Source organism: Apus apus, chromosome Z, assembly GCF_020740795.1.
Source record: "Apus apus isolate bApuApu2 chromosome Z, bApuApu2.pri.cur, whole genome shotgun sequence".
NCBI lineage: Eukaryota > Metazoa > Chordata > Aves > Apodiformes > Apodidae > Apus > Apus apus.
The window spans coordinates 26,581,353-26,597,177 of NC_067312.1; the positions used below are offsets into that span (position 1 = coordinate 26,581,353).

At 39.9% G+C, this 15,825-nt stretch overlaps 2 protein-coding genes across 2 annotated transcripts in view; one reads left to right on the plus strand and one right to left on the minus strand.

Annotated features, from left to right (window-relative positions):
* The window catches only part of FAM169A (family with sequence similarity 169 member A), a 35,096-nt gene extending 26,576 nt beyond the window's left edge, over nt 1–8,520 (plus strand). The window contains exons 10-13 of the mRNA XM_051642986.1: nt 203–341; nt 2,427–2,592; nt 3,379–3,585; nt 4,305–8,520. Coding sequence (XP_051498946.1) covers nt 203–341; nt 2,427–2,592; nt 3,379–3,585; nt 4,305–4,802 — 1,010 coding nt within the window. The 3' untranslated portion in view covers nt 4,803–8,520. The remainder of the gene's footprint in view (nt 1–202; nt 342–2,426; nt 2,593–3,378; nt 3,586–4,304) is intronic.
* A 2,732-nt stretch (nt 8,521–11,252) lies between these two features.
* NSA2 (NSA2 ribosome biogenesis factor) lies at nt 11,253–15,600 on the minus strand. The gene is made up of 6 exons (XM_051642992.1): nt 15,532–15,600; nt 15,163–15,350; nt 13,958–14,108; nt 13,451–13,630; nt 12,139–12,331; nt 11,253–11,516 (listed from the first exon to the last, which is right to left on the minus strand). The coding sequence occupies exons 1-6, from the start codon at nt 15,532–15,534 to the stop codon at nt 11,449–11,451; spliced, it is 783 nt and encodes a 260-aa protein (XP_051498952.1). The 5' UTR covers nt 15,535–15,600; the 3' UTR covers nt 11,253–11,448.
* Nucleotides 15,601–15,825: the final 225 nt, after the last annotated feature.

Sequence of the window (15,825 nt, forward strand, 5' to 3'; positions counted from 1 at the left end):
AAATGGTTATGATAAAGATTTTTTTCTTGGTAAAGATGATTTGCATGTGTATTCAGAAAAAAAGTATCACAATGACATGCTGTTTTACTTTCACTCAGTTGCTTTAATGAAATACTAGCAGGGTAAATTATTCGCAGATCTTACACTGCATTTGTTCACTTGCATTTATTTTGTTGCTTTGTTTTTGTTTTTCTTTCCTAAGACCCTAATATAGCTCCTGTATTCCTTCGGACACGAAGCAGTAATTTAAAACGTCCCAGGATAGGAAGACATAGACAGGAACCTGAACCTGGAACTTCCCAAGGAAATACGGAAAATGCTCTTCCTGTGTCAGAAAGCAGGTAGAGGAGCCCGTATTTTATTGCTTTCTTGTTTTGTTGCTTGGGCAGATCAGTGTCTCACAATGTGCTACTTTGTACTTCTTATTTTACTTGCTTGATTTTAAAATTGCTAAAAGTAAAGCCTGATGTGATAAAATTGGTACATCACCTGAAGAATGTTTGCACCAAAATACAGTGTCTCTGAAAGCTTGGCAGATACTGCAAAGAACAGGGCTAAAGGCATTCTGTTTTAACTGAGTCTGCATGAAGGTAAAACCATCTGTATTCATACAGCAGGATTTCTTGCAATAATATAGTTGAACATCCACAATGCTTTGTGTGATTTTTGTGGCATAACAAGTGGCGTATTGTCCCTATATAATAAGAATTACAGGGAACCACCACCCATCTTCAAAGTAAAGCCCTTTGTTTAGAAAAATTCTAATTTAAACCCATCATACCCAAACTTAAATCCTGGCAATAAAACCTCAAGCTCCTCTCCAGTGTATAGGATGTTATCCTGTGTAATAATTGTTAAATGGGGATGTGAAGAGTTGTACCATAACAGTTCTTACAACACAGGGCCTTGAAGTACTAATTGGCATTGGCTTCCATCCAGAAAGCAGAACTAAGGCTATTTCAAATAAATAAATTGCTCCTTCTTCTCATATATATATATATATATATATATATATATATTGCTCCCTTCCTCCTACATAAGTGTGTGTATGATCATAGATACACATTGTCCTCCTCTGTGCCCCTATGTCTCTTGTTCTCTTCCAAAAAAACCCAACGGGACTCCAATACAACCTGAAAAACCTCTTTTGAATAACTGAGGATACCATGATTGTTTTCTAGGAAATCCCCCAAAGAGTTGTTCCATTAGGTTTATTTAACCAAATTAGTTGTCAGTGGTTGTTTCTGTTTGGTTTTTTTTTCATATAAAGCTGAAGTCTTCAGGGAGATATGGCATAATTCTTTTGTTATATTATTCTGTGGCTACAGAGATACAGGACTGCTATCCTGCACTGTCAGTGTTCTGCTCTAAGTCAGTTCAGACAGGCCAAATGGCATGGCTTGATGCTGCCACAGGTTGAGAAATTATTTTTCCTTTTACTACAAATAGTTTGCTAGGTGCTATGTGAGAGGACTAGCTTGTTACTGAACATCAGTACTTTGGGCCTGGCAAAATGAAATTAATCAGGTGCCACTGCTGCTTTGAACAAGATGTGTAGCATGGTGTTTGTAAACAATGCTAAGGGGAGTCCTTGTGGCAGCAGGGCAGGATGTTAGCTTGGTTCTCTCCTTCCATGCACAATAGCAAATGCAGCAGGATCTTCTGTCAGGGACTTTGCCCTTATGAAGTGCCTTCATCTCAAGATTGGTACCTGGGATAAAGCCGTCCAATTCTGCCTTTACTGTAAGATCATGAAGCAGCCTCCTGCAAATCTGTTGGATGTACTTTTCACCATTGTTTGCCTGTAATACTTCCAGTTCATCTGAGTTGTATCATCTCAAAGATGAGAACTGAATGTTTGAGATAGTGTTACTACCCATCAGGTGCATCAGAACTTCATCTTTAGCTATTTGCTAACTTAATCTCTAGCTGATTGATCCTTTTTCAGCCATATTTTTTTTATTGCCTTGAATTTTTTTCTAGTCATGGTCTTTCTAACGTACGGATATTCAACAATTGTAGAAAGACATTTACTTCCATAACTCCCTAATTTTTAATTGTTTCTACAGTGGGGGTGGCAGAAGTTGCCTCTCTTCTTACCCCTTGGGAGCTTCCAAGTGTAATGGATTACTGCTTTCTAAATTGAAAGTAACCAACTTAAAACAAGTTTCTGACATTTATTCCCAGAAGGTGGAAGCGAGACAGGTGTCTTTATAATTTCCAAAGCAATTTTTCCTAGTTGATATTTTGTTTTGCTAATGAGGAGTTAGCAATTTTAGATGTTACGTAGTTTTCTGGTTTCTTATTTCCCATGGTGAGTATCTGATACAGCACTTTATAATTGGTCATGAATTAATTTCCCTGCTGAGATCACCAAAATATATTAATTTAAAAGATTAAAAGATATTTCTTAATACCTGCTGCAGGCTGGAACTTCCTTCTCATACATCTGAAAGCCCTGAGGACTTAGTAGAAGTACCTGAGGAGAATACTTCTGAGGAGGATGAGAAAAAAATTATTGAAAATAAGAGCCAGTCTGCATCAGAAGCAGAACTACATGTGTCACCCCCTGAGAAACAGAGTGAGAAGGAGGTGAGCTGGGTACGATAGCAGTTAAGCCTGGAATACAGCTACAGTTTCTGTTAAATATGGTCCTTGCTGCCTTGATTCATGTAACTAATTAACTCTGATTTCTGTACCAATGCTTTGTTGAAGTGTACATCTGAGAAGCTAAGGCTAGAATAAATTAGTTTCAGGGAATATTCCATTACACTTGTTTTGAATGACACCCTTCATAGAATCTTCAGTAAGGTAAGTTTCTAACTTGTCTACCAGCCTAATTTTCTGAATTTTTTCTCCTATTTAAATATTTGGAGAACTGGAGTAAGGTCAAGATCTGATCTGGTATCTTTAATATTAAAAAAAAAAAGTTTAATTGAAGAAGCCAATAGTTGCTATGCTTCAGTGACTACTGTTGGCTCTTCTTACTTCTTCACGTAAACCTAGAGTATCCATTGTGCCTAGTGGTGCCTCCAAGGTTTTTTGTTCTCACTAATTGATCAGTGAGAAAGGGGATCTTACATTGTGTTGGGTTCAATGAATGGCTGTAGCATGTATGCTGGTGGGATGCATGAAAACTGCTTGCCTGGGCTCCTAACAGCACAAGCTCTTGAAAAATTTTTAGTGCAGGTGACAACACCAAGCTAATACACTGGTTAAGTTAGCTACTCTGCACTGAGTTCTGCCTTCTTAGTACATGTTTTTAGGTTCCCAAGCTATCTACTTCTCATTAAGTTGCAAATTTATATCACAGATACACCCAATAGTGTTGGGGAATGGTGGCTGGGCATAATCTTGATCTAGAAATGTGATTTTTAGGAAACTCCATCTGAACCTCTTAATGGTGAGGTAGAAGAGGAAACTGATAAGACTTTAGCTGTGGCTGAAGAGAGGACGGCAAATGAAGTTCTAAGTGGTGAATCAAAATTGCAGTCTGAGAGTCAAGGAGAAGAAAATTTAACACAGTTGGTTCCATTAATCCTTGAGTCCTCAGCAAAACCTTCAGAAGACAGTGTATCAGAGAAGGTGAGAGAATTGAAATAAAACATGAAGGTCCCTTTCCTTCAGAGTGTACATATCTTACTGTTTTTTCTTTTGTTAAGTAACAGATTGAAAGTAGCCCCTACCATAATACGGAATTGTTGGGAGAAGCAGTTACTAGACCAGATGATGTAAATCCATACACAGAATATATTAATGTGCATGTAATACCGAAAAGAAAGATATATAGCTCCAGTTTGCCTTAGCAGTAATGAAACAGCTGTTTCTCATTAAAATATTGTTTACATATGAGTGAAAAGCCACATCTTAGTTGTGTAGTAATTCTGCCCTGATGAAGTGTGCAAGCCATTAATTACTGGTAAAATACCCTTCTAGAACACAGATTTTTCTGTTTTTTGTTTATAGTGCCAAAGCAGATTGTTATATGCTAGCAAAATATCTAAAATAAAAAAACTTTTTTTTTCCCCCTAGGTTCATTTCAAAATGTTTTTACTGTGCCTGAGTAATTCTTTGAATAATTTAAATTTGAAAATAGAAGAGCAACTCTGGATATTAAATACAGTTAAAAAAATAGTCTGGTTAATGGTACATGTAGTATTAAAAACTGATGAATGCCAAATTACCCTTTGAGGTTGCTAGCTATGGGCAGTAGTTGTTTAGCCTCTTGGATCTACAATTAATTGTCCCTTTGGTTGTTTTGACACCTGTCCCCTCCTGCCTCCCTGCCCCATCCCCCCTCCCAGGTTTTAAATTCAAATGATTCAGAAGTGCTGACTGAAGAAACTATGTCTGTAGAGAAGGAGGGCAATGAAGAGCAGCAACAATCTGAAAAGACCAGCACTGAAAATGCAGTTGCTTCGCTGTCAAAGGAAGAGCCTTCTGACAATGGTTTGCTTAACGCTATGGTAAGTGAAGCAGTAGAAGAAACTTCTTCTGAAAACAGTGGGGAAGATCCAAATGAGGAAGCAGGAGTGAGTCAGAGCTCTGTGATAGTGGTTGAACTTGAGGGTGCTTCTTTGCAGCAGTCTGCTGGACAGGAAGGACAGAAGAACCAGTTGGAAGAGCACTCAGAAGGGCCTGCTGAGCAGGTAGATCAGTCCATGCAGACAACAGTGGAGCAGGCTGCAGACAGCAGCTCTGAGGAAGCAGAAGTTGAAGTACCGATTGTAGACCGGAGAAACCTGCGAAGAAAGGCCAAAGGCTACAAAGGTCCACCCAAGAAGAAAGGAAAACCAGCTTAAAAATGAAATACTGATTGTTTATTCAGCTATTTATAAGACAGTTACTATTTTGTGTAAAACACTAGGGTGTAACTAAACCATATGGGATGCAGGACACACACACGTTTCAAATTCTAGGTTGGACCTCCTCTTGGGATTCGTCACCTTTCCTCAAGTTTTCTTGAATTTTTAACCACTAGACATAAAGCTTCATCAGAGTATGAAAGTAAACAGCCAGTCTCCTCCTTTTATAAAGGATATGTGCTGAATAAATACAGTTGTGCTAGCAAAGGGAACAGTTTCCATGTTTGTGGTGGCAGTTGTGAAAGAAAAATGCAGTGTGAATTCCTGGCCCTATCAAGGTCCCTTAAATTCCCATAAAATTCCATGAGGCCAGGCATCACTCGCATTTTTTTTTAATAATGTTGTGTTCTCTACCATGGAAAGAAGTAGAACAAGAAAAATCATTCCTTGCCTCTTGTTCCCTCTCCATAGGTTCTCTCAGATGAGATTTAAAAGAATGTAAGATTCTGTAATTCTAGGTCTCAAAATACTCAAGAAAGTATAAGTCAGTAGATAAAACTACAGAAGCAGCATCTGTCTTTCATGAGAATCACTTGAAACAGCTGAGTCAGAAGCACTGTCAGAGCAGCATCTGCCGTAGCGCACTCTGATAATAAAGTTCTTTTCGTGAAGATTAAGAGATGCCTACACAGGAAACAGATTTGTTGCTTCCAGTTGAGAGATGCCTACACAGGAAACAATTTGTAGCTTACAAAGCAAGCATCTCTCTTTAAGCTTAAGTTTTTTCAGAGTGTATGGAGTATAGACTCCAGTACACGTAAGAAATAGCTTGAACTGCCTTCCTAACTACTTGCATGTGTTGAGCGGTTACTCAACTTGATTACTCGTTACATTACAGGAAAAAGATATGACTTTTGATCTCGTTTTGGTCTGAATGGAAGTTGTGCTTTGTGTTTTCCAAATACTCGGCTGGTGCTGTGGGTAACTGTTAAAATGTTGTGTCTGCCAGGTGTATAACTCCTGTGAGTGCTGGCATTTCAGGTGGTTGTTACATTCATTAGTGTGAATATTAGTGAGTGTTTCGGCCAATGCTTGTTTGCCAAACTGCCTTTAGGAGTTAGCAGGAGATTACTTGCAAATCTCATTCCCACTTTCTTTTTCTAACTTGCGTGTAATGCCTGGGATGATAGCTTCTCCATACATAGCCTTTCTGAAAGCAGCGACCAAACTTTGCTACATGCAGGCAGAAATAAAAACAGGCTTGTCATCCATCTTTCCCTTCAGAGGGTTTCCTGGCAAACCATGTATTTAGCTTAATTTGTCACACATACAGTAAGTTACTCCTTAGTTTGCTATGTGTTTCTTTCAGTAAATGAAGCTCCTCTTGTAATGGGTTAAAAACTCAGAAATAAGAAAGAACAGTGGTTCTAAGAGCAGAAAATCACACCACTATTTGTCCTGCTATATGCCTTTTCTAAGATGAGAGAACTAGTCTCCCACAGTGTCTCTGAAGTAGACTTAACTAGAAAAGGCTGTTAGGACTTCTGAGTACAAGGTTCACTTTAATAGTTGCAAAGGTGTCCTAACTTTTATACCTCTGTGAAGCTAGTGTCAGAATTGGTTTTGGCTTTTATGCTTATACAGTTTAACTGTATTTATAAGATATTTTAACTGTATAAGATACATTCATACTATTTTCTTCAGTTGATGAAGTACCATGCTCCTTTTTAACCAGTTAAGAGCAGCTTACAGGGGATAAAAAACAAGAGGTTTTTAAGAAATGTGTATTACCTGAATTTACATTCGGGGTGCATGGGATTACCGAGTTAAATCTGTTCATTGAACTATTGCTCATAGCTGTAACTTGCTGTCAATGTGCATACACGTACTCCTTATGAACCTTTTGACTGATAAAACATCCAAGATCTTTCATGAGTCTTTGTAAATGTATTCAAGTGAACCTTAAGCATTTCTAAAACCAGTCGTTTCTATAAAACACATGACACAAAACTTCTGTTATCTTCTGGATGGCTTCTCTTTTAGTGCTAAGATTTATTGTACAGAAAAAAAAGAGTGGCTAGAAAACACATACTGAATTGCTAAGAATTTAGGACTTGTGAGGGCTGGTGGCTTTGAAAAGGTGATATACAGTATATTGTGACGTGTCTTTCATTTTTAGAGCAAGCTTTATAAAGATTAATCTGCTGAATACTTAACTGAAAAATGTATCCACGTAAAAAAAACATCAAGGATTTTCCTTATGAAAAACTATTTCAGTTACTTTATGGTGGATTTTACGTACATTTATTCCTTGTATTCCCTATGAGATGGGAAAACTGTTCATTGGAAGGTAAGGTCAGTCATCTGGCTTACTTTTCATGGATAAGTTGGAACCAGTTTTGATTACTGTCTTTTAAGCATATTTCTTTTTTGCATATTGAATACATAAATATTCCAACAGGATTATTAGATTACAACAGTCTTTGTTTCTACTGAGAAGAATCAGATTGCTAACCTCATTTCACTATATCAGTTATAAATACTTTTAAAATTAACTTAAATTCACATCTTTTAAGTATAGTCTTGAGTCTGTAAATCTTGGGTACTGATTGAACTGAAAGGTGTAGTTTATTTCTATAACAACTTCTTTGGCACCAATCATTTTGCAGTAAATACGGAGTAGGAAAATGAAAACACTGACTTTAATAATATTTTTTATTGCTGTAATGATTGTCCCATTGGAACAGTAGTTTAAAATTAGTCTGCACCTTCTGTTGCATTAATGCAAGGGAACATATCTGACAACTGTATTAACTGATGTGTTTTACCTTGAGAAAAGCAGACTACTTTAGGCATGGATGATTTTTTTCTTTCTTTTTTTTTTTCTGGCTGTTAACTGTCTTATTACCATCAAACTCTTCCAGAATTTTTAAGATCTTGTACCAGCAACCAATGAGTAAAACACCAACTTTATACAAGTTTGTACCAAACATTATTACAATATGCTGTGGAACTACATGTGTACAGTGAAAAACATCAGTATTATTTTTGAGCTTTATTTAGTCTAGGAATAGAGTTTAAAGAACATTATTTTGCGAGTTCAGCATTGCACTTGAATGGTAAATGGTTTTCCATCTGAATCAGACATTTTTTCAAATGGCTCTGTTATCTTGTTAATTTTTAATGAGATTTGCTTTACTTCTCCCACATTCTCTTTTGCTGTGTATTAATTTCATGCAGAATTCTTGTTTGCTGTTCTCATGTTTCATAGCCCTTTACATGAAAATGTATACATGTCTTATTTCAGAAGTGCTTTTAACTTATTTGATGTGATGTCTGACCTTGATTTGTTGCTTTTTCTACTGTTTCATTTGTAGATGTCAGTAATCAACTTCATCATTTATGATGTCATCAACACTACTAAGTTAAACATAGCAACAAATAGGCCTGTGTTTCAGCTTCTCTGCTTTAAGTGACCGTTCTAAAATCTTACTTCTAAGGGGATACACTTCTGAATTTATTTTCAGAAATATGGTGTTAGATGTTTTCTAAACTAGTGATAATCCTGTTTATAAACCTTATGAAAAGATGTGTTGCTATTCTAGAATATTGTACTCAAGTCTTGTTACAGTGCTAGATTTTTCCTTTTTTTAGTACTGTCTTGGCTGCTTTTGAAATGTTTTGAAGTAGTAATTAAACTTATATTTTGTGATTATTTTTCTTCTTTGTTTTTAGTCTTTTGAGTCCTTTGTGACAACAGGAGGCACATACTGGAACTAGCTCCATTTTTACAATCTGTCTGCTACCTAGTTGCTCTAAAAGCTCAAAGGTTATTAATTGAAAAATATTCTATAAATTAAAACAATTTCCTACACTTAGTTAGCTTATGCATCAGACTTCTATAAAAAAAGCTGTAGAACAGGCAGTTCTGAATGTTAGAGCACACATTCTGCTGTTGACATGGTTGGTATAAACCTAGCAGTTACTAAGGTAGTTTGCTACAGCTAAGACAACAAGAAATGCTGTAGCACACTCCCTACAGTCTGCTACATTGAGATGTCTCAAGTGCAATTATATTCAGCCAACAAATCATATAGCACAAAATGTCATAATTTTCTTGAGACATTTTCTGTAGAAAACAGAGTATTCTGCTAATTTTATTTGTTAACATGTAGTAAAGTGTGAAGCAGCAAGAACTTAGATGGAGGGTTATCCATTTTGACAGAATGCCCTCTTCTCCAGGCAAATGACTTCCTGGCTTGTGAGCCTCTCTTAGTTTCAAATAACTTTCTTTCACTACACAAGGAAGTAAAAATCGGTAAGTTAAGTCTAGACTAGAGCAATGTGTTAAACTAACAAACCAGCCTGTAAGAGAAGACTTTGGTATAATTACAGTTCTGCCTCTATCAGATAGTGTAAGAGAAGATAGAAAGCTGGTACAAAAGCAGCTACCTTTACTTCCCGGCCAGAGTTCCAGTTCTCCAACATGACCTGATCATGAGGGTGATTTAGGGATTGAAGCATTAGTCGTACCAGAGGCCAAGAGCTGCAATTGTGCAGCCTGGAGAAGAGAAAGCTCAGGAGGATCTTACCTTGTGTACAAATACCTAGTGGGGAGTATGAAGAAGATGGAGCAAGACTCTTCTCCATGGTTCCCAGTGACAGGACAAGAGGTGGGGGTACAAACTGGAATACAGTACTTCTCCTAAAACATCTTAAACTGTTCAGAGTGGTCAAACACTGGGTCAAGTTGTCCAGAGGTGCTGAAGTCTTCATCCTTGGAGGTAACTCAAAACATGACTTGGATGTAGCCCTCAGACACCTGCCGTAGTTTACTCTAGACTGGGGACTTGCTCCCTTCCAACCAAAACAACTGTTACTCTATGATCTGCTACTCTTTATTGCACACATGACCACCTCTAACCTTAATCCAACAAGCCCCAAAGCAAACCTGTTCACATTCTGGCTTCTGAAGCAGAAGTTTTGATTTGATTCTTACAATGTTGAGGATTAAGAGTACCCTCATAAACCAGAGAAAGCATGTAGGGCTTTGACTTGGAATTTGTGTTAAAAGCTCCTTGGCTTGAAGTGCAGTACTGCTTGAGAGCAGGAAAACTGTATGTTTATTTGTGATAGATTGTGCTAAGTCTGTTACCACCAAATTCTTGATGGGAAGATTACCAATGCAGTTGTACCGTGTCACTGAAACCTGGTTTAGAAGCAGCTTTTGTTTCTTGTGTATTGAGGATGCAAACTAAATCCATATTATGAGTTCATGCTAGTTCACACTAGTGTGTCTTAAAGCTACCAAAATAGCTACAAGTACTTGTAGTTTATGGGCTGTTGTGGCATTCTCAAATTTTACATCTTAAAACCCCTACAACTTCAGAAGTTTAAACCTGGATGAACTATTCTCTTGCCTGAAGCCACAGTGCTACACTCCAACCCTTACTCTTTCCATTAATGCAGTCATGGATGCAAAGGGGAGAAAAACAGGAGATAATGGAGGGAGGATGCTCCCCTAGTTATGTTCTTCCTCTGCCTCCCCATGCTGCTAATGTGCTCTCAAACCCATTCTTCTGTAGAGGCAAGCATCACAGAATCATAGAACCATTCAGGTTGGAAAAGATCCTTGGGATCACAAGTCCAACCACCATCCCTACTCTACAAAGTTCTCCCCTAAACCACATCCACCAACACCACATCCAAACTACCCTTAAACACATCCAGGGATGACAACTCTACCACCCCCCTGGGCAGCCTATTTCAGTGACTAACCACTCTTCCTGTGAAAAAAATTTTCCTAATGTCCAGTCTAAACCTCCCTTGTTGCAGCTTGAAGCCATTCCCTCTTGTTCTGTTGCTAATGACCTGTGAAAAGAGACCAGCACCAACCTCTCTACAATGGCCTTTCAGATCAGCCTGTAGAGACTGATGGTGTCCCCTCAGCCTCCTCTTCCTCAAACTAACCATTCCCAGCTCCTTCAAGCATTCTTCATAAGATTTATTCTCTAGGCCCTTCACCAGCTTCGTTGCCCTCCTTTGTACTCACTCCAGCACCTCATTATCTCTCTTGAATTGAGGTGCCCAAAACTGGACACAATACTCCAGGTGAGGCCTCACCAGTGCCAAGTACAGGGGGACAATCACCTCTCTGCTTCTGCTGGTCACACTTTCTAATACAAGCCAGGATGCCACTGGCTTTCTTGGCCACTGGAACAGCTGCATTCTTCCAGCCCTTCTGCCTTCTGAGAAGCAGAATACAACTTAGTATGTTCCTCTGTACCTTCAGCCAGGTACAGCAGGGCATCATGGGAGATGGTGACTATATTTCCCATCACAAGGAATGTGTGCTGAATTAAGTATTTATAGAATATGTCTAAGCCACAAAACTGCCACTGTAGAAAGACCAAGAAGGCTGAGAAAATTTATGACATTAGGAGAACATGAAAATTGAATCACTTTATTTGGACAGTGTTCAGCTGAGCAAAATAGAAAATTCCCAAAAGCTGTTTCTGGCCCACTGAAGCTCCTCAGCAGCTTAAGCGTCAGCATTCTTGAATAGTTCCAGAGAGCTTGCAAACTTGTTGAAACCACTGATTTTGCTGGAGCCCATGTCCAATGCTTATTATCAAAACATAACTTAAACAAGCAGCACTGCATTAATACAGCCATCATTTTCTGGATTGTTGGTTACTTGTGCATATTTTCCTAAAGAGAAAACGGAATTAAATGTCTGCAGAAGCTTGTAGTAGTTCATATTATCAGAATTTTCTATGTTTGCAAGTTCCATCCACAAGTCTCACAAATCCCTGTTCCAAAACTGAAATACATTTTAAAATTTAAATCTACCTTCTGCTGAGTTGCACACTTAGGTTCTCAAAATACTTTCTTTAGGCTGTTTTTTATAAATGCATAGTTTAGAGTTCCAAGTAGATCAAAAGAAAATAATTCACAGTTTCTGCTATAGTCCAAGTAAACTTAAAAGAAGGCAACATGATCCTATGAAGATAAATCCACTGAAAACAATGGTTGTGCATAGTTAAGTCTTTACAGGCTTGTAGCACTGATTAATGTGACACAAATCAAACATGTTTAGTCTTTTTTCTGCACTTCACCTAATTTGATTTTGAAAGTATGAATGGAAAGCGTAAGACTAAAACTTAAAACTTCCATTTTTAGAGCTGCCTAGATTCTGCTACAGCCCAGACCTAACATTTAACAGTGGATCAATTATGACAATTTACAGGAAGTGGTCTTAACAATACATCAGGCAGTAAAGACTTAAAACTTTCACAAGTAATTCTGCAGTCCAGCTAGTTTAACAACTTACCCCAGATAACTTTGCCCCCTTGGGTCACAAGGCCAAGCTCACTCACGTTCACCTCAATGACGGTACCCTTGGTAATTACGCCCAGAGTTGTATACAAAGGAGAAGAAGGATTCTTTTTTACGCCAAGGATAGGTAGGCAAAAGGTAGCTTTAAGTTCAGGATGTGTCACGTGTGCCTTCTTGAAACGTAAGCCCTGTTGCATAAAGAGTGTTGGCACAAGTTAGTATTTGCTTTAAGCTGTCATGACTAACCTAGGTTAACACTTTTTAGCATTATGTCCTCAGTTTTACATGTTCCAAGAATGTTGGAAGACTGAAACTACCTAAAATACAAAACAGTATCTGCCTACTGTAAGATGCTAGATCCATTCTAAAACCAGATTAATGGGAAGATAAAGCTTTCCATGTATATTTTCAGGATGCCATTTTTTAACAGTAGTACAAGAACATGTGCTACCTCAGGTGGCCTCTCTTCCATAAAGAAATGAGGCATTTATGGTAACACATTTACCCGCGTTACTGATTTTCACAAGTAGAAATTTTTTCCTTTATTGTTGCAAAACTGAAAAAACATTTATTTTAGCACTTTTTATCTAGCAACCTGTGAGAAATAACCTTTTCTGTGTCAATAAAAATCTTCCCAGGGCTTCTGTGTAAGATAACCATCAAAATAGTAACATGGTATGATCCAACAGGCGGCCTGCCTTGAGATTGTGTTCATTTCTATGAGGAAACAGGAACAGGTATTTACAGAAAGACTACACTGTCTTAGTGAGTCTAACTGTTCCTCCTGTGCACTGCCAGGCTGCTAGGGCCCAGCCATGGTTCCTGCAGCTGTGTAGGAAAGGTCAGGCTAGAGGCACATCACTTCCCTCACCTACAGTCACAACTGTGCTTCAAGCATGCTGAACAAGCCAGAGGAAGGGATTCTGGAGCCCTAGAACAAGAGTTCGCTTCTGCAGCTGACAGAATCACAGCAGCTTGAAAAAGAAGCCTCTGACCTTCAAAGTTAATTCAAAGTGCCTTTGCTAAAGAAGATCTTCCTCTGCTAAGCTGACAGTTTGTAACTTAGGTTTCTGGCTTCATCTGGGTTACGGGAGTAAGAACAGAAGTCTCAATGCAGCATGCAGGGGCATCTCCCCATCCTCAGACTATTGTACATTTGGATTTCTGCAAGGAAATTAATAACCATGTTCTGTATCAGTAGGAATCAAGTGAATTACCACAGAAGAAAGTTTCCTTGCCCCAGGAACTTAAAGCAGTAAGCTAACAGAATTGCTACATAAGCATTCCTTAAGGCTCAGTAACATTACCATTGGTCGAATGAATCGTTCGTATTTAGGAGGCTTCCGAGTGAAGCCATCTCCAACAAAACAAACTTTTGTGACCATTCTCTTCCAGGCCTTCTTTTTTCTCTTTCCTGTACGAATTACTTTCAAAACTTCTGTTTCTCCTTGTGCACGGACCTTTGGCACAGGAACCTCCCATTTCCCCTGGAAGAGGAAAGAAAAAAAGTCAATAGTCTTACATGGTTCATTGCTAAATGAAAGGGGACAGCCAAAGCATAACGTAAAGTTTCCCTCAAGAGTACTTTTCATACAAGGCATAGCTACTTATTTTAAGTAGCACTTAAAGTTAAGAAAACAAAGATACTGAATATTCTTACTTTGTCCTAGATTGCTCAGCTAAGGTTTCATGTTCTGTATAGAATGAATATTTAGACTTTGCTTGCAGTCTGTAAGTCACCTGAGCATCAGCAACACCAAGTGGTCACTGTCACAAGTAATAGTAAGTATGTGAATGTTAATACAGTTACTTACAGCTTTTTCTTTTCTCTTCTGCTTGATCATGTTAGAGAGAACCTTAGCCCGAGTCTGGCCCTCTCTGTCCAGCAGGTATGCTGGTACAGCTCCTTTAGGTGTTTTTTCATCATTCTTTTTCTTTGTATTTCTATTTTCATGCATTTTAATGCTGCAAGGAAAGAAAACCAGTATTAAGAAAGTAGGGAAAAAGGCTCATTTTTAGATCAGATATAACCTTTTAACTTAGCTTGTGCCTGCTCAAAATTTTCTTTTAAAATAGGTATTTGTAAACAAGTACATATTTAAAGCATAATCCTAAATAATTTTCAAGGTAAACTAATGCATTCCTTTAACGTAACAACTGGCAGGCTGCACAGTGCATAAAAGCTTGGCTATTTCCATTATGACAGGAGCACAAGACGTGCATATTGTAAAAGGAATTTCTGAGTTACTTGTAACAGGCAGCTGGGCACTCTGAGAAACAGTAGCCTTCCTCTCTGATGAAAAAACAACTTACTACTACTCTTCTGAGATTTGCTGGAAATGCTTAAAACCCTGAGGAACGTGTTTGTGCACTAAGGGTTGTGCTTTGTTAATTTTGAGGCTTTTTAGGAGAAAGAAAAAAAAAAAGACCCACAAACTAGTTAACATAACCAATACCTGTACAAGTATCAGAGGAAAACAACTGTCTACACTTGGTAAACAGCAAAAACAACACAGTGGATAGAAATTAAGGTCATTCGCAATAAAGCAGATTGTTAGTAGTTTTTAGTTTGATTTCTAAGGCAGGAAAAATTTTCAGAAAAATGTTTTTGTTTATCCACGTTTTATACTTTACTTATCCTGGCAGACAAGCCTCGTGTTCTGCTGAGGCACTGTGTGCTGCTGTGCTCTCCTAACCCTGCTCTAGAAAGCCTGCTGCCTCTTGCTGCACTAGCACAGCACTTGATGTAAAGGCCCGAAGTAAATGCATTGGTATTTTCATCGTAACTACGTGATTCATTGCTGTTGCTGATTACCACTTATTAAAGGCAGGCTTTTAGGAGCAGAATTGTTAACATCCATCGAAACACAAGCAAGTCAGAAAAACCCACTTTCTCCTACAACCTCAGCGCTGTTAAAAGGGATCAGGTCTGACCCAAACAACAAGCCGCTCTTGTAACTTCTCAGCCTCCAGACGCCAGGACGGCTGGAACGACGGCAGGCGAGCGGAGGGTACTCACGTCTTCTTCATCTGTATCTTCTCGGCGTGCCGCTGCTTGTGGTAGAGCTTGGCCTTCAGCCCGATCATCTTCTTGGCCTTCCGGGAGCGCTCGTGAGCCTCGCGGCCCTCCTTCTTCCTCCTCTTCTCCTGGTGGTCCAGCCGGCGCCCATAGCGCTTGCGGTGCAGCTCGATGTACTCGTTCTGCGGCTGCGGGCACAAGCAGCGCGGTCAGCGGCCACCGCCGCCCGCGGACGGGCCCGGCGCCGCGCCCCCCGGGGCCCGGACGCTCCGTGCCAGGCGGCGGGGCCCGCTCGGACGCCCCCAGCCCTCCCGCGTCCCGTCCCGCCCCGCCCCGCAGCCCGCAGCCCCGTCCCGCCCCGGCTCCCACCATGGCGCCGGTCCCGCGCGTGCCCCGCGCCCCGCCGAGGCCGCCGCCGCCGCGGAAAGGGCGGGCCGCTCCCGGGCCCTCCCCGGCTGGAAACGCTGCCGCGCGGCGCTTGGGTTCCGCCCTGCCGGGGAGCGGCGTTCCCCCTCCCCTGGGGGCTGCGCGCCACTTCCCGGGGCCGGGAAGAGGGGAAAACGGAGAGGAAGGGGCCGGATTCCTGCTTTTTGCTGCCTGGGTCTGTCAGATCGGGGCGGCAGAGCGGAACCCCGATCTCTGGGCGGCGAGGCGGGGCCGTCG

What these genes read in the sequence shown, in the direction of transcription:
- NSA2 (XM_051642992.1), bottom strand. An exon ending in AAGATACAGATGAAGAAGAC is followed by an intron (nt 14,109 to 15,162) that starts GTGAGTACCCTC and finishes CTTTCCTTGCAG; the next exon opens with CATTAAAATGCATGAAAATA. An exon ending in AGAAGAGAAAAGAAAAAGCT is followed by an intron (nt 13,631 to 13,957) that starts GTAAGTAACTGT and finishes TTCCTCTTCCAG; the next exon opens with GGGAAATGGGAGGTTCCTGT.